The sequence below is a fragment of the Centropristis striata genome, chromosome 14 (genome assembly GCF_030273125.1).
Source record: "Centropristis striata isolate RG_2023a ecotype Rhode Island chromosome 14, C.striata_1.0, whole genome shotgun sequence".
NCBI classification, from domain to species: Eukaryota; Metazoa; Chordata; class Actinopteri; order Perciformes; family Serranidae; genus Centropristis; species Centropristis striata.
The window spans coordinates 34,872,808-34,891,189 of NC_081530.1; the positions used below are offsets into that span (position 1 = coordinate 34,872,808).

At 37.6% G+C, this 18,382-nt stretch overlaps 2 protein-coding genes across 2 annotated transcripts in view; one reads left to right on the plus strand and one right to left on the minus strand.

Moving 5' to 3' along the window:
- The window catches only part of tatdn1 (TatD DNase domain containing 1), a 9,100-nt gene extending 2,758 nt beyond the window's left edge, over nucleotides 1-6,342 (minus strand). Inside the window, exons 1-9 of the mRNA XM_059349869.1 lie at nucleotides 6,213-6,342; nucleotides 5,031-5,096; nucleotides 4,901-4,950; nucleotides 3,823-3,886; nucleotides 2,512-2,655; nucleotides 2,257-2,299; nucleotides 1,329-1,414; nucleotides 1,213-1,253; nucleotides 17-93 (exon numbers count right to left, since the gene is read on the minus strand). Coding sequence (XP_059205852.1) covers nucleotides 17-93; nucleotides 1,213-1,253; nucleotides 1,329-1,414; nucleotides 2,257-2,299; nucleotides 2,512-2,655; nucleotides 3,823-3,886; nucleotides 4,901-4,950; nucleotides 5,031-5,096; nucleotides 6,213-6,300 — 659 coding nt within the window. The 5' untranslated portion in view covers nucleotides 6,301-6,342. The remainder of the gene's footprint in view (nucleotides 1-16; nucleotides 94-1,212; nucleotides 1,254-1,328; nucleotides 1,415-2,256; nucleotides 2,300-2,511; nucleotides 2,656-3,822; nucleotides 3,887-4,900; nucleotides 4,951-5,030; nucleotides 5,097-6,212) is intronic.
- A 6,473-nt stretch (nucleotides 6,343-12,815) lies between these two features.
- Nucleotides 12,816-14,601, plus strand: LOC131984869 (tripartite motif-containing protein 16-like). Its single transcript, XM_059349861.1, has one exon. It carries the CDS (start codon nucleotides 12,831-12,833, stop codon nucleotides 14,493-14,495), a length of 1,665 nt encoding a protein of 554 aa, XP_059205844.1. The 5' UTR covers nucleotides 12,816-12,830; the 3' UTR covers nucleotides 14,496-14,601.
- The last annotated feature ends 3,781 nt before the right edge of the window (nucleotides 14,602-18,382 follow it).

Below are 18,382 nucleotides of genomic sequence, written 5' to 3' on the forward strand. Positions count from 1 at the left end.
CAATCAATCTTCTCACCATCCGTTGATCCCGATATAAAGGTCGAGGTCGATGAGAGCAGCAGCGTCTTCAGCCGTCCCGTCAAACGAGTGAACCTGAGAGGAAACATTCAAAGGTTTATAGATTAATTCAGCTTACATCATCAACATAAGAGCATTAATATCTGTGTTAACTACTTATATCAGTTTCTTTAAAAAATAAGCCTACAGTCATCTTGTAAGAACCAAGATAATTAATCTGCCTGTTTCTTTGTAGATTTTACTGCAACATGTGTCTATTAAATGCATAACTTCTTATAAACTGAAGATTTCTCAGGATTTAGATATAAACTCTTTGAAGATTAAACTGTGCATTTACATGCACAGTTTAATGGAGCTATGCTTAAAAATCCATACTGGCGTCCAATAGGACCGGCTAATTTGACCGGCTAATGTGCGACAGACTAATGTGACTGGCTAATGTGTGACCGTCTAATGTGACCGGCTAATGTGCGACGGCTAATGACACCGGCTAATATGCGACCGACTAATGTGACCGGCTAATGTGCGACCGTCTAATGTGACCGGCTAATGTGCGATGGCTAATGTAACAGGCTAATGTGCGACGGCTAATGACACCGGCTAATGTGCGACCGACTAATGTGACTGGCTAATGTGCGACGGCTAATGTGACTGTCTAATGTGACTGTCTAATGTGACCGGCTAATGTGACTGGCTAATGTGTGACAGGCTAATGTGTGACAGGCTAATGTGTGACAGGCTAATGTGCGACGGCTAATGACACCGGCTAATGTGCGACGTCTAATGTGATTGGGTAATGTGACTGGCTAATGTGTGACAGGCTAATGTTTGACAGGCTAATGTGTGACAGGCTAATGTGCGACAGCTAATGTGACCGGCTGATGTGCTACCAGCTTTCTTGGATGTTTTTGTTCCGGGGTCATACTCCAGCGTGGGGGCAGAGCAGTTTTAGTCAGCCTGAGGCAATAATTTGTTATTTTCAAGTGTCATGTAAACGAACTGAGTAACAAAGCAAAATATGAAAGTTTCAGGTTGATTCCCTGTTAGTGCAAAATGATACAATATATACATTTATTGTATTAATTTAGCCAAAGTATATATATATATATATATATATATATATATATATATATATATAGCATATGGTGTATACTTTAGAGGAATAGTACATAATAACAAAACAAACGTCCTCACCACTCCTCCAACACATCGGTCTCGGTTCCTCTTCATGATGTCTGTTGAAGCAGAGACAGAAACAGTGAGAGAGTAAAACAGAGAGAAGTTTGGTGTAAAGAATGAGTGAAACGTACCGATGAACTCCTGGTGAGAGTTCCTGCAGTGGAGGAACATGGGCAGCTTGGTCTCCTCCGCCAGGTCGAACTGCTTCTCAAAGTATCTGGTACAGACCAGAGAGGAAACTAATAAAGGTTCATTATAGGACCGTTGGTCAGATCAAACCACAAACTCATGTTTTCTTTACATAAGACGCCAAAAATACACAGTTAATCACAGAAATAAATTGTCATTTTCCTTTTTTTGGTATATTTGTGATTTTTTTGTAATTTTACGTCTTTTTTGGAAATTTTGTGATTTTTTTAAATGTTATGTCATTTTTGGTAATTTTGTGTGTTGTTTTTTTTGTCATTTTACCTTTTATTTAATTTTGGGATTTTTTGGGATTTTACGTCTTTTTTGGGAAATTTGTGTATCTGTCATTTTACCTTTTTTTGGAATTTTTTTTTTTTTTTGGAATTTCATGTCTTTTTTGGTAATTTTGTGTTGTTAAGTCAGTTTACTTTTTGGGGAAATTTTGTAATTTTTTGTAATTTTACGTCTTTTTTGGTAATTTTGTGTGTTTTTGTTTGTAATTTTTTTTTTAATTGTAATTGTGTATTTTTGGGTCATTTTGTGTCTTGGTCTGATATTTTGTCTGTATTGTTTTTGTTTTTTTCAAGGCATTTGTGACACTTGTGGTCACTTGGAAAAGTGTTTATATATAAATTCCATTTTATTCCAATTTTTAAAAATAATTTATCAGAGAAATGAAACTTACTTTTATTCTTTTTTTCCTGATTTCTGTCATTCTAACTGTGTTATTCTGCACAAAGACGTGTTGTGCTGATTCCACAGAGCTGCAGGACTTTATATAGATTTATATAGATTTTATATATATGAAGTGAAATACAAGAACACAGAGAGGTAAAATATATAAAAAAGGTCAAAAAACAGTGAACTTACTTGAGCTGAGTCTCTTTTGGGCAAAATTCCAGCCTGTCGAAATCTGGAAATAAATAACAAAAGACATAAATAATTGTTTAACACACACATCTGACTCCTACGAAGCATATTTAATATTTTATGATAATAATGTTCCATCATACTTGATATTCTGTGCTCATATTTAATGATATTTGAGTATCAGAAGCAGAAATCCATACATTCCTTGTGCATAAACCTTTAAATAATATCATTTTCCAGCAGTGTGAGTCATACCGAGGCCACACTCTCCGATGGCGACCACCTTCCCTCTGTTGGCGGCGGCGAGCTCCTTCAGCCCGGAGACGTACTGCGACTCTCCGCTCTGTTCGAACTCGCTGCAGCGGGTCGGATGGCAGCCCACCGTACAGTAGAACTCCTCTGGAACGGATATAAAAAAAACTTTATTACATTAAAAAATCACCTGTAGAGGAAAGCAGGAGGCACATTTGTCTGATTCTGCTCAGGAAGAAAAACACTGATTGATATTTTTAAACCATAAAAAACACAAGACATCATGTCTTCTCCTCCTTCAACACTCCTTTTGAGTTTTGGGCTATTTTTCCCGTTTTTGAATCCTTTTCATTCTGCCCTATAAATTATACTATTAATTATATTTAGCAACTTTTTTTTTCAGACCCCCTTAGCGACTATTTTTTAAAAAAGCGACTGGCTACAAATCCAGCGCCTTTTTCTGCTGTTATTGGAGACTTTTGGAGACTCGTTCTTACTCTTCTTAACGAGTCGAAGCGGCACAGTCCTCCTGCAGCAGTCTCTCCCAGCTGCAGAGCCGGAGGGGATGTTAACCCCTTAGCGTCCAGTCTGCAAATTGCTAATAGGCTAACAGTTAGCTCTGTAGCAGTACAGTGTGTATGTGCTAACAGGCTAACAGTTAGCTCTGTAGCAGTACAGTGTGTATGTGCTAACAGGCTAACAGTTAGCTCTGTAGCAGTACAGTGTGTATGTGCTAACAGGCTAACAGTTAGCTCTGTAGCAGTACAGTGTGTATGTGCTAACAGGCTAACAGTTAGCTCTGTAGCAGTACAGTGTGTATGTGCTAACAGGCTAACAGTTAGCTCTGTAGCAGTACAGTGTGTATGTGCTAACAGGCTAACAGTTAGCTCTGTAGCAGTACAGTGTGTATGTGCTGCTGCTGCAGGAGGTGTTCACTTAGCGATCTGTTTGTTTACAACAAGCACCAGACACTCTGTGCACAGTTAGTGATGCCGTTAATTCACCATCACTATGTTTATGATCAGCGGAGACGCTGTGCATAATTAGCCATGCTGGTTTGTTTATTATCAGCGGAGACGCAGGAAACACGCTGCTGAATGTTTTACAAACCTGACGTCATGAAGTAATCATGTGATTACTTCAAAAACAAAACAACACAACAACAGACTTCTAAAGAAGATCTCATTATTTTGCATTTAGGTCTTGGCCCTGGTCCTGCAAAACCATCGTAGGAAGCTCAAATCAACCGAAGCCTGAGGTCATTTACTTTACTTTATTCCACCAAACGTGTCATTGTGTGGTTGTCATCAGTACCTCTGCTCTCTGCTAGTTTCAGGGCCTCCTTGCTGTCTTCCAGGTTTCCTCCCGTGATCATAAACTGCAACAAAGCAACAGGTTGCACGTTAATTATTAGGCAAAAATATGACATTTTAAAAATGGCTTGGTAACAATTTACAATAACCATCATTTATAAATGGAAAACAGATAGTTCATTAATGTTTATTCATCATTTATAAACCATATATAGGCCATTTAGAATGGTAAATACATAATTTATTAATGTTTAACTAACTGAAATCATTTATAAATGGCTAATAGATGGTATATTAATGTAAGTTTATAGTTACTTTACCATTAACAAACAATTAAATTATAATGAATAGCTTATTAATAGTTTTAGTTGCACTCATTTTAATATTTTTAACACCATATTATGTATGTTAATGATTTTGAAATGATTCATAAACTTTTAAGAAATTGGTTGAAAACATTTAAAGATTAAATATGTATAGCACTTTATAAATGGTTAATAATTGGTCTATAAATATCACTTAGTTGGTTATTGTAAAGTGTTACCAATGGCTTTTCAGTGGTTAAAACCAAGACTAAGATCTTAAGTTATTATAATACAATTCATGTTGAGGGGAACATGAACATCTAAAAACGGTAAATTACCAGGAAAAAAGTCAAAATTACCAGAAAAAAAGTCAAAATTACAAGAAAAGAAGTCAAAATTACAAGAAAAGAAGTTAAATTACCAGAAAAAAGTCAAAATTACCAGAAAAAGTCAAAATTACCAGAAAAAAGTCAAAATGACCAGAAAAAAGTCAAAATTACCAGAAAAAAAGTCAAAATGACCAGAAAAAAGTCAAAATGACCAATAAAAAAGGTAAATTACCAGAAAAAAGTCAAATTACCAGAAAAAAAGTCAAAATTACCAGAAAAAAAGTCAAATTACCAGAGAAAAGTCAAATTACCAGAAAAAAGTCAAAATTACCAGAAAAAAAGTCAAATTACCAGAGAAAAGTCAAATTACCAGAAAAAAGTCAAAATGACCAGAAAAAAGTCAAAATAACCAGAAAAATGTATTAATTATTAAAGCAGCTCTCACCTTTTCTACTCCGGCTCTGAGAGCTCTGTCGATGATCTGATCGAAGTCGTCTGCATAGAAACACAACATGTCTCACGTTAACTGAGTCGACAGACGACAAACGAACCAAAACGCGAGACGAGAAACTCACCGTCGTGTTTCTGTTTCCCTCTGTAGATTCCTCTGAACATCGGGTCGGTCAGGTTCACTCCGATATCTGCAGGACAAAGTTATCAAGTTATCAATACTGAAATATACCAACAAACATTTTGCTCCAGTGACATGAAGTCTGGATGCTGTTTAAAATGTAAATGTACAAAAACATGTTATGATTATTATGAGTAAAAGTTGTATTCCTACACTACAGGAAGTATCTGTTTGAAGTAAAAGTCCTGCAAAATTCAGTAACACTTTAAAATAACCAGCTAAGTGATGTTTATAGATGGTTTATAGACCAGTTATTAACCATTTATAAAGTGCTATACATATTTAAGCTTTAAATGTTTGCAACCAATTTCTTAAAGGTATATGAATCATTTCAAAATCATTAACATACTTAATATGGTGTTAAAAATGTTAAAATGAGTGCAACTAAAACTATTAATAAACTATTAATTATAATTGAATTGTTTGTTAATGGTAAAGTAACTATAAACTTACATTAATATACCATCTTATTGTCATTTATAAATGATTTAGTTAGTTAAACATTAATAAATTATGTATTTGCCATTCTAAATGGGCAATATACGGTTTATAAATGATGATTAAACATTAATAAACTATCTGTTTACATTTATAAATGAGGGTTATTATAAAGTGTTACTGTTATTTTGTATTATTCATCAGAATCTATAAAGCAAATAGCAACTAAAGGTGTGTAATGAACGCAGGGGAGTAAAAGAAGAATATTAACATTCAGTGCAGTAGAAGTATAAAGAAAAAGAAAATGGAAAAAATCACATCAAGTACCTGAAAATTGTGTATTGTGCATTTTTTTTTAGCAAACATAATTGTCTATGGGGCTTAACTTCACTTTAATGCTATCACTGATAGCAGCAGTAGCTGTGATGCATTATAAGCTGTCATCAGGGGTTGAGAACTGAATATTATATATATAGTTATGAATTTTAAAAAAACATCTGACTTCTCCCTGCACAGCTGCAGAGCTCTGGGAGCTGTGCTGTCACTGTCAGCAGGGCTAACTCTAGTTAGCTCCCATGCTAACTGAAATAATGCAGATTTGTCTGTTTAAAACAGCAAACAGCTGCATAAAGAGACACTTTGTCTCTTTCTGTTCTACTATTGTAACCATTAAACAGACGAGTCTTACCGATGAATCTGTGCTGAGCCATAACAGAGACTGAAACTCTTCTGTAGAGAAACACACATGAAGCAGCAGCAGCTCTCAGCAGGACCATGCTGCTCTACCGTAATGACTGTAGTAGAGAGGAGCTGCTCTACCGTAATGACTGTAGCAGAGAGGAGCTAATCTACCGTAATGACTGTAGTAAAGAGGAGCTGCTTTACCGTAATGACTGTAGCAGAGAGGAGCTGCTCTACCGTAATGACTGTAGTAAAGAGGAGCTGCTCTACCATAATGACTGTAGTAAAAAGGAGCTGCTCTACCGTAATGACTGTAGCAGAGAGGAGCTGCTCTACCGTAATGACTGTAGTAGAGAGGAGCAGCTCTACCGTAATGACTGTAGTAGAGAGGAGCTACTCTACCGTAATGACTGTAGCAGAGAGGAGCTGCTCTACCGTAATGACTGTAGCAGAGAGGAGCTGCTCTACCATAATGACTGTAGTAAAAAGGAGCTGCTCTACCGTAATGACTGTAGCAGACTGTAGTAAAGAGGAGCTGCTCTACCGTAATGACTATAGCAGAGAGGAGCTGCTCTACCGTAATGACTGTAGTAGAGAGGAGCTAATCTACCGTAATGACTGTAGTAGAGAGGAGCTGCTCTACCGTAATGACTGTAGTAAAGAGGAGCTGCTCTACCATAATGACTGTAGTAAAAAGGAGCTGCTCTACCATAATGACTGTAGCAGACTGTAGTAAAGAGGAGCTACTCTACCGTAATGACTGTAGTAGAGAGGAGCAGCTCTACCGTAATGACTGTAGTAGATAGGAGCTGCTCTACCGTAATGACTGTAGTAAAGAGGAGCTGCTCTATCGTAATGACTGTAGTAAAGAGGAGCTGCTCTACCGTAATGACTGTAGCAGACTGTAGTAAAGAGGAGCTACTCTATCGTAATGACTGTGGTAAAGAGGAGCTGCTCTACCGTAATAACTGTAGCAGAGAGGAGCTGCTCTACCGTAATGACTGTAGCAGAGAGGAGCTGCTCTACCATAATGACTGTAGCAGAGAGGAGCTGCTCTACCGTAATGACTGTAGCAGAGAGGAATATTCAATTATTGCATCAAGAAGGTATGTAAACACACTGTATGTATACATACATATATATATATATATATATATATATATATATATATATAAATACTGTCTCTAACTGTTATATGTAGTGTTAGAGTGGAAATAAACTGAAACTGAAACTTGTATATTGATATTCAACTGTCCATAAGCTTATAAAAACAACAACCACACGTTCACTCATCAACAATAAAGACTATTGAAATACTTAAGTAATGAAACAGAATTTATTTAATAATTCTTGATTGTTGTCCGGTATTTAAGTACAAAAAAATACAATAGAATAAAATACTGAGGTAGAATAAATAAAAATAACAATAGAAAAAACACAGAATAGAACAAGGACACTTAAGTAGTTAAAAAGATGATACGTTGTGTGTGTATATGTATATATATAGACTGACTGATACATATATATATAGACTGACTGATACCTTAATCATCGTTATCTGCAGCCTTTTTTTTCACTTTATCATGAAAAATGTCTGAATGTTTTGAGTGCTTTCCATCCTGATCTCTCTCTCCCTATCACTGTCTGCCCCTGAAGAAATCATGCATGACATTTTGTCTGAAATAATATTGATAAGTCAGAAAAGCACTTTCCTTAAAGTGAAACACACAGGATAGGTTTCACACACAATGACATCATCCTCTAGTGATTTGTTACAGCAACCCCTCCCTCTTCTCCTGCTCTCAAACAGCCAGCTCCACTCTGTCCAGATGTTTCCTGGTTCCCTCCCCTTCAGATCTACTAGTTAGAAAATGGGTGTTACCAACATGGTGCTGACTCACTGCACACACACACACACACACACACACACACACACACACACATTGTTCAGATCAGAGCTCAGAGCGGTTTCAATTATGAGGAAGTGAACCTTAGACAGTCGTTGTGACTGAGAGGTGAAATGGCGCAGAAAGGAGTTCAACTGGACCGGGAAACTTTCTCTTGTTCCATCTGTCTGGATCTACTGAAGGATCCGGTGACGACTACATGTGGACACAGCTACTGTATGAAGTGTATTAAAACACACTGGGATGAAGAGGATAGAAAGGGAATCTACAGCTGCCCTGAGTGCAGACTGACGTTCACTCCGAGGCCTGTCCTGCTGAAAAACACCATGTTAGCAGCAGCAGAACGAACGGAGAAGCAGAAAGAGCTGGAGGTGAGTCGACAAAACATCCAGCAGAGAATCCAGGACAGAGAGAAAGATGTGAAGCTGCTTCAACAGGAGCTGGAGGCCATCAATCGCTCAGTGGAGGACAGTGAGAAGATCTTCACTGAGCTGATCCGTCTCATGCAGAAAAGAAGCTCTGAGGTGAAGCGGCAGGTCAGATCCCAGCAGGAAACTGAAGTGAGTCGAGTCAAAGAGGTGGAGGAGAAGCTGCAGCAGGAGATCAGAGAGCTGAAGAGGAAAGACGCTGAACTGAAGAAGCTCTCAAACACAGAGGACCACAACCAGTTTCTGCACAGCTACCCCTCACTGTCAGTACTCAGTGAGTCTACATCCAGCATGGAGATCCGTCCTCTGCGCTACTTTGAGGACGTGACAGCGGCCGTGTCACGAGTCAGAGACAAACTGCAGGACTCACTGACTGAAGTGGATGTTTTACTGTCAGATTCACCAGCAGAGCCCACGACCAGAGCTGGATTCTTAAAATATTCATGTGAGATCACAGTGGATCCAAACACAGCAGACACACAGCTGTTATTATCTGAGGGGAACAGAAAAGCAACATACGTGAGGGATGAACAGTCCTATCCATGTCACCCAGACAGATTCCTTGATTGTTGTCAGGTCCTGAGTAGAGAGAGTCTGACTGGACGACGTTACTGGGAGGTGGAGTGGAGAGGGGGTGGAGTTTCTGTAGCAGCTTCATACAAGAATATCAGCAGAGGGTTGGTTGACTCTGTATTTGGATATAGTGACAAGTCTTGGGCATTAAGATGTTACAACAACGAATATACATTTTTGTACAAGAATATTGGAACTCCCGTCTCAGGTCCTTGGTCCTCCAGAGTCGGAGTGTTCCTGGATCACAGAGCAGGTATTCTGTCCTTCTACAGCGTCTCTGAAACCATGACCCTCCTCCACAGAGTCCAGACCACGTTCACTCAGCCGCTCTATGCTGGAATTAATCTTGGTTTCGGATATGGAGCCACTGCTGAGTTCTGTAAACTCAAATAACCAAAGTCAAGAAAGGAACAGCAGGTAAAAATGTGTTTTAACTTATACAGCTCCCATATTGTTCACCTTTGTTGTGTTTTATAAGAATACACATTTGTAGTTTTCGTTCTAAAAACCACCTGCACTGTAAAAAAAGATAAACAATTGCTACACACTAAAATTGAGGCAACAGATTGCACGCAATATTATTATTTAAATCTAACTACACTGTAATAAATGATTCTGTAGTCATTTCATTTGACTTAATATATTTGATAAAATGTATTAAATATAAATGCGTCCTTGATTTTGAGGCAGTTGTTTAAGTAACTTTAATATAAAAATGTTTGAGATAGAATCTACTTATTCTGATCACATTAAATATAATCTTTATGTGTATGTAATTCTAAATCAAGAGAATTCTGAATGAATCCAACACAAAAGAATTAGTCAGTTTTAATTGACAGGAACTTCCTGTTAAGTTGTTATTCACTCAACTTGTAACGTAGTTAGATTTAATTAATAATATTGCGTGCAATCTGTTGCCTCAATTTTATTGAGTCGCTACACATCTGCTCTCTCAGCTTCCTTCTGCAGCTCCAGCAGCTCAGATCATTTTGGGTATCTGTCTCATTATCATCAGATATCAGTCAGAAAATATATTTTCACAGTATTTTTATTGCAACTGCACCTGCTTTATAATCAAAAAGACTTGTAACTCGTGTTTTTCTACAATATGGGACCTTTAAACTGATTTCTATCCATGTTTGTTGCTGAGAGCTCATCGTTGTGGCATTTCTTCTCTGCAGAGATCAGCTGTCAATCAAACCCTATGGGCGGGGCTTTGACATCTGCTCATTAGTTATAGTTTAGTGTAAATATTTGACTTTCCTTCCTGTGTCTGTTGAGCCACCGAGGCTTTTATTGCTCATGATTAATGTTGTTCACCTCAAATCATATTTCTCTGCATGAAAATGTCAATTTCTCTCCAAATGTTTGTTGAATATTTGTATGTTGTTGTTGTTGTTGTTTTTCTTTTATACATGGGTCTGAAGAGAGAAAAGCTCCAGATATTCAAAGAAAATGTATAAAAAATAAATAGAATTATATCTTCATTTATTTGTTTGTTAGACCAAATGTTGCTGTTATAATCAAAGCACAAATGAGGCTCTATTATGTATTATACAACTACAATTATCGTGTTCATAATCAATAAGGAAATTGTCATTATTATCTTGTATATATCTGAGATTCTGATCAAACTAATTGATTGTGTGGATGAAGTGAATCTGTACAAGAAATCACTGAACAAAAATCATTTAACAAACTTCACTGATGGGATGTGTGAAAAAACTGTTTATATGATGAATAAACAAGCATAAACAAAGTATTTTCTTCTGGTCTTAATTCCAGGGTTTGATATAAAGCTGATGGATAAATGATGAGACTAATATGAGATATAACTGAGGCTGTTCTCCTGAAACAACACAAAGTTCACTGTTCACTCATTTCTCCGACAAAAGCTGTTTTAATGAGGAAAGTTCAAAGGTCAGAGTTTTCTATCACTTGTTGCTTTTACAGCCAAGATTTGGTTTGTGCACAAATTACAAAAAAATAGATGCAAAAAATGACTAAAAAGACACAAAATGACAAAAAATAGATGCAAAAATTACTAAAAATACACAAAATGACCAAAAAATAGATGCAAAAATAACCGAAAAAGACACAAAATGACCAAAAATAGATGCAAAAAATGACTAAAAAGACACAAAATGACCAAAAATAGATGTACAAATAACTGAAAAAGACACAAAGAGTTTTCTATCACTTGTTGCTTTTACAGCCAAGATTTGGTTTGTGCTCTTCGTTGATAAAAGGATTTATTACAGACACATTCCTGACACATATACATGCTACTAAACTTGTAAATCTTTGTGAGGTCAACAAGGAAGAAAACTCTAATCTATTGTCTTAATGTTTACCTTCTGTCAACTCAAATAACCAAAGTCATTTAAAGGATGCAGGATAAAGTGTGTTTTAACTTTTAAAGCTCCATATTGTTCCCCTTTGTTGTGTTGTTATTCAAGTTTTGACACCTAAAAGGAGATAAATTTGTAGTTTTACATTCTAAAAATGATCTCAGTTCAGTTGTTCATCTGCTCTCTCAGACTCCTTCTGCAGCTCAGATCATTTTGGGCCTGTCTCATTAATATTCATGAGCCTTTCTTCTGATTGGCTGACAGTCTTGATTGACACACGGCCAGGCGAACCACAGTTAACGGTTTGCAGCCTCGGTTAAACTCACCAGTAAACTCAGAAAGACGATGGCCACCGCTGAGGAAGATGTTCTCAGACTTTACATGTCAGAGCCTGAATTATTTTAGCTCATTAAAAAGTCTCATTTAAGTATATTTGGAAGATACAAATACACTGATTGAAACAATGAGACTTACCAACAATAATTATTTTTGCACGACGATGACATTTCTCATTTTTGTGCACAATTACTTTTTTTTTATTTTGAAAGTGCAGTACAGTGAGAATGATCTTTTTTATATATATACACAAGCTTTTATTGCACAATTCAACTATTATACAATGGACACATTCTGGGTTCTCATTGTTTGAACAAAAAATAGGTAAGAATTGTTCTGTGGTTCATTGTTATAAATTGATCATTTTATTATTAATTTGACTCAGGGGCCACAGCAGGGGCCAAGGGCTTCTTCACAGGGGCAGTGGCCCCTGGAGGCCCCTGTGTAGAACCACCACTGATACATTTTGAGTGACTATTTACTTACCCTCTTTTTTTTTCTTTTTTTAAGGTGATCTAGTTCAAGCTAAGTGCAAGTCTGAATGAGAGTTGTAGTGCGACCAGAGCAGAGTACTTCTTCTTTGGTGCATCCTGCATATATTTGAAAATCAACTTGGACAAACTGATTGGCAGCTCTTGATGTAAAAATGACTAGAAAAAGACACAAAATAACCAAAAATAGATGTAAAAATGACTAAAAAAGACACAAAATGACCAAAAATAGATGTAGAAATGACTAAAAAAGACACAAAATGACCAAAAATAGGTGTGAAAATTACAAAAAAATACACAAAATGACCAAAAATAGATGTACACGGTGGCCATCTTGCCACAGGCAGCTCTCCCACTCATAACACCAGTCTAAGGTGCACGTTCCCTCCCCTTCAGATCTGCTAGTTTGAAAATGGGTGTTACCAACATGGTGCTGACTCACTGCACACACACACACACACATTGTTCAGATAAGAGCTCAGAGCGGTTTCATTAATGAGGAAGTGAACCTTAGACAGTCGTTGTGACTGAGAGGTGAAATGGCGCAGAAAGGAGTTCAGCTGGACCAAGAAACTTTCTCTTGTTCCATCTGTCTGGATCTACTGAAGGATCCGGTGACTACTACATGTGGACACAGCTACTGTATGAAGTGTATTAAAACACACTGGGATGAAGAGGATAGAAAGGGAATCTACAGCTGCCCTGAGTGCAGACAGAGGTTCACTCCGAGGCCTGTCCTGCTGAAAAACACCATGTTAGCAGTTTTAGTGGATGAGATGAAGAAGACTGACGTCCCAGCTGCTCCTGCTGATCTCTGCTATGCTGGACCTGGAGATGTGGCCTGTGATGTCTGCACTGGGAGAAAACTGAAAGCCCTCAAGTCCTGTCTGCAGTGTCTGACCTCTTACTGTGAGAAACACCTCCAGCGTCATTATGATGTAGCTCCGTTATCCAAACACAAGCTGGTGGAGCCCTCCAAGAAGCTCCAGGAGAACGTCTGCTCTCAGCACGATGAGGTGATGAAGATTTACTGCCGTACAGATCGGCAGTCTATATGTTATCTCTGCACAATGGATGAACATAAAGGCCACGACACGGTCTCAGCTGCAGCAGAACGGACAGAGAAGCAGAAAGAGCTGGAGGTGAGTCGACTCAACATCCAGCAGAGAATCCAGGACAGAGAGAAAGATGTGAAGCTGCTTCAACAGGAGGTGCAGAACATCAATCGCTCTGCTGATAAAACAGTGGAGGACAGTGAGAAGATGTTCACCGAGCTGATCCGTCTCATGCAGAAAAGAAGCTCTGAGGTGAAGCGGCAGGTCAGATCCCAGCAGGAAACTGAAGTGAGTCGAGTCAAAGAGGTGGAAGAGAAGCTGCAGCAGGAGATCAGAGAGCTGAAGAGGAAAGACGCTGAACTGAAGAAGCTCTCAAACACAGAGGACCACAACCAGTTTCTCCACAGCTACCCCTCACTGTCAGTACTCAGTGAGTCCACATCCAGCATCCAGATCCGTCCTCTGCGCTACTTTGACCACGTGACAGCGGCCGTGTCACGAGTCAGAGACAAACTGCAGGACGTCCTGAGAGACAAATGGACAGACGTCTCACTGACTGAAGTGGATGTTTTACTGTCAGATTCACCAGCAGAGCCCACGACCAGAGCTGGATTCTTAAAATATTCATGTGACATCACACTGGATCCAAACACAGCAAACACACAGCTGTTATTATCTGAGGGGAACAGAAAAGCAAGATTCATGAGAAACCAACAGTCCTATCCAAGTCACCCAGACAGATTCACTCTATGGTCTCAGGTCCTGAGTAGAGAGAGTCTGACTGGACGATGTTACTGGGAGGTGGAGTGGAGAGGGGCTGGAGTTGATGTAGCAGCTTCATACATGAACATCAGCAGAGGGTCGTATGACTCTTTATTTGGAAGCAGTGACAAGTCTTGGGCATTTAGATGTAACATCAACAAATATACATTTTGTTTCAACGATATCCAAACTCCCGTCTCAGGTCCTCAGTCCTCCAGATTCGGAGTGTACCTGGATCACAGAGCAGGTATTCTGTCCTTCTACAGCGTCTCTGAAACCATGACCCTCCTCCACAGAGTCCAGACCACGTTCACTCAGCCGCTCTATGCTGGACTTCGGCTTGCTTACAAAGTAGGAGACACTGCTGATTTCTGTAAACTCAAATAACCAAAGTCAAGAAAGGAACAGCAGGTAAAAAAGTGTTTTAACTCTTACAGCTCCCATATTGTTCACCTTTGTTGTGTTTTATAACAACACACATTTGTAGTTTTTGTTCTAAAAACCACCTGTATTGTAAAAAAAATATAAACAATAGCTACACACTAAAATTGAGGAAACAGATTGCATGCAATATTATTATTTAAATCTAACTACACTGTAATAAATTATTCTGTAGTCATTTCATTTGACTTCATATATTTGATAAAATGTAGTAAATATAAATGCGTCCTTGATTTTGAGGCAGTTGTTTAAGTAACTTTAATATAAAAATGTTTGAGATAGAATCTACTTATTCTGATCACATTAAATATAATCTTTATGTGTATGTAATTCTAAATCAAGAGAATTCTGAATGAATCCAACACAAAAGAATTAGTCAGTTTTAATTGACAGGAACTTCCTGTTAAGTTGTTATTAACTCAACTTGTAACGTAGTTAGATTTAATTAATAATATTGCGTGCAATCTGTTGCCTCAATTTTATTGAGTCGCTATACATCTGCTCTCTCAGCCTCCTTCTGCAGCTCCAGCAACTCAGATCATTTTGGGTATCTGTCTCCTTATCATCAGATATCAGTCAGAAAATATATTTTCACAGTATTTTTATTGCAACTGCACCTGCTTTATAATCACAAAGACTTGTAACTGGTGTTTTTTATGCAATATGGGACCCTTAAACTGATTTATTTCCATGTTTGTTGCTGAGAGCTCATCGTTGTGGCATTTCTTCTCTGCAGAGATCAGCTGTCAATCAAACATTATGGGCGGGGCTTTGACATCTGCTCATTAGTTATAGTTTAGTGTAAATATTTGACTTTCCTTCCTGTGTCTGTTGAGCCACGGAGGCTTTCACTGCTCATAATGACTGTTGTTCACCTCAACTCATATTTCTCTGCAGGAAAATGTCAATTTCTCTCCAAATGTTTGTTGAATATTTTTATGTTGTTGTTGTTGTTTTTCTTTTATGCATGGGTCTGAAGAGAGAAAGCTCCAGATATTCAAAGAAAATGTGTAAAAAAAAATAGAATTATATCTACATTTATTTTTTTGTTAGACCAAATGTTGCTGTTATAATCAAAGCACAATTGAGGCTCTATGATGTATTATAAAACTATAATTATCATGTTCATAATCAATAAGGAAATAGTCATTATTATCTTGTATATCTCTGAGATTCTGATCAAACTAAATGATTGTGTGGATGAAGTGAATCTGTACAAGAAATCACTGAACAAAAATCATTTAACAAACTTCACTGATGGCATGTGTGAAAAAACTGTTTAGATAATGAATAAACAAACATAAACAAAGTATTTTCTTCTTGTCTTCTTTCCAGGGTTTGATATAAAGCTGATGGATAAATGATGAGACTAATATGAGATATAACTGAGGCTGTTCTCCTGAAACAACACAAAGTTCACTGTTCACTCATTTCTCCGACAAAAGCTGTTTTAATGAGGAAAGTTCAAAGGTCAGAGTTTTCTATCACTTGTTGCTTTTACAGCCAAGATTTGGTTTGTGCTCTTCGTTCATGAAAGGATTTATTACAGACACATTCCTGACACATAAACATGCTACTAAACTTGTAAATCTTAGTGAAGTCAACAAGGAAGAAAACTCTAATCTATTGTCTTAATGTTTACCTTCTGTCAACTCAAATAACTAAAGTCATTTAAAGGATGCAGGATAAAGTGTGTTTTAACTTTTAAAGCTCCATATTGTTCCCCTATGTTGTTATTCAAGTTTTGACACCTAAAAGGAGATAAATTTGTAGTTTTACATTCTAAAAATGATCTCAGTTCAGTTGTTATTCTGCTCTCTCAGCCTCCTTCTGCAGCTCAGATTATTTTGGGCCTGTCTCATTAATATTCATGAGCCTTTCTTCTGATTGGCTGACAGTCTTGATTGACACACGGCCAGGCGAACCACAGTTAACGGTTTTCAGCCTCGCAGTAAACGCAAGTGTGTAAGTGACTATTTACTTACCCTCTTTTTTTCTTCTTTTAAGGTGATCTAGTTCAAGCTAAGTGCAAGTCTGAATGAGAGTTGTAGTGTTCTTCTTTGGTGCATCCTGCATATATTTGAAAATCGACTCGGACAAACTGATTGGTAGCTCTGGTTGTAAAAATGACTAAAAAAGACACAAAATAACCAAAACTACATGTAAAAATGACTAAAAAAAGACACAAAATTACCAAAACTAGATGTAAAAATGACTAAAAAAGACACAAAATTACCAAAAATCGATGTAAAAATGGCTAAAAAAGACACAAAATGAGAAAAATATATATAAAAATGACTAAAAAATACACAATATGAGAAAAATAGATGTAAAAATGACTAAAAACACACAAAATGAGAAGAATAGATGTAGAAATGACTAAAAAAGACACAAAATAACCAAAAATAGATGTAAAAATGACTAAAAAAGACAAAAAATAACCAAAAATAGATGTAAAAACGACTAAAAAAGACACAAAATTACCAAAATAGATGTAAAAATGACTAAAAAAGACACAAAATAACAAAAATAGATGTAGAAATGACTAAAAAAGACACAAAATGAGAAAAATATATATAAAAAAATCGGAATCGGAACACCCTGTGTACTCAAACTAAGTATAGTGAGTACGGTAAGTATGGGTATTGGAACACAGCACAAAAATACATGTAGACGGCGGCCATCTTGCCACAGGCAGCTCTCCCACTCATAACATCAGTCATGGTGCACGTAGCATTTAAATAACCATAGTTTGCTTAATTTAAACCGATTTTCAAACGGTTTGGTTTGTTATAAACCTCAGAGTTGTGCTTATGTGGCTGCATACTGAAGAATAATTTTAACCATGGACTTTCATAAATAAACATGAAGCAGATAGGGAGAGCAATAATAGCTATAGGCCGACACACACAAGGTAACTTTAGCCTATATTAAATGATTTATAAAACATTTAATCATTCCATGTATGTTATATTAGTAACATTTCTATTATAATGATAATAACAATAATGACATATAACATTAACATATAAGTATTTATTTTCAATATAAATATGTCTTATGCCTTTCTGTATATCCATATACACACACACACACACACACACACACAGACACACAGACACACACACACACACACAGACACATACACACACACACAGACACACACACACAGACACAGACACACACACACACACACACACACACAGACACACACACACAGACACAGACACACACACACAGACACAGACACACACACACACACACACACAGACACACACACACACACACACACACACACACACACACACACACAGACACACACACACACAGACACACACACACACACACACACACACACACACACAGACACACACACACACACACACACACACACACACAGACACACACAGACACAGACACAGACAGACAGACACACACACACACACACACACACAGACACACACACACACACACACACACAGACACACACACACCGACACAGACACACACACACACACACACACACACAGACACAGACACACACACACACACACACACACACACACACACACACACAGACACACACACACACGCAAACACACACACACACACACACACACACACACACACACAAACACACACACACAGACACACACAGACACAGACACAGACAGACACACACACACACACACAGACACACAGACACACACACACACAGACACACACACACCGACACAGACACAGACACACACACACACACACACACACACACACAGACACAGACACACACACACACACACACACACACAGACACACACACACACACACACACA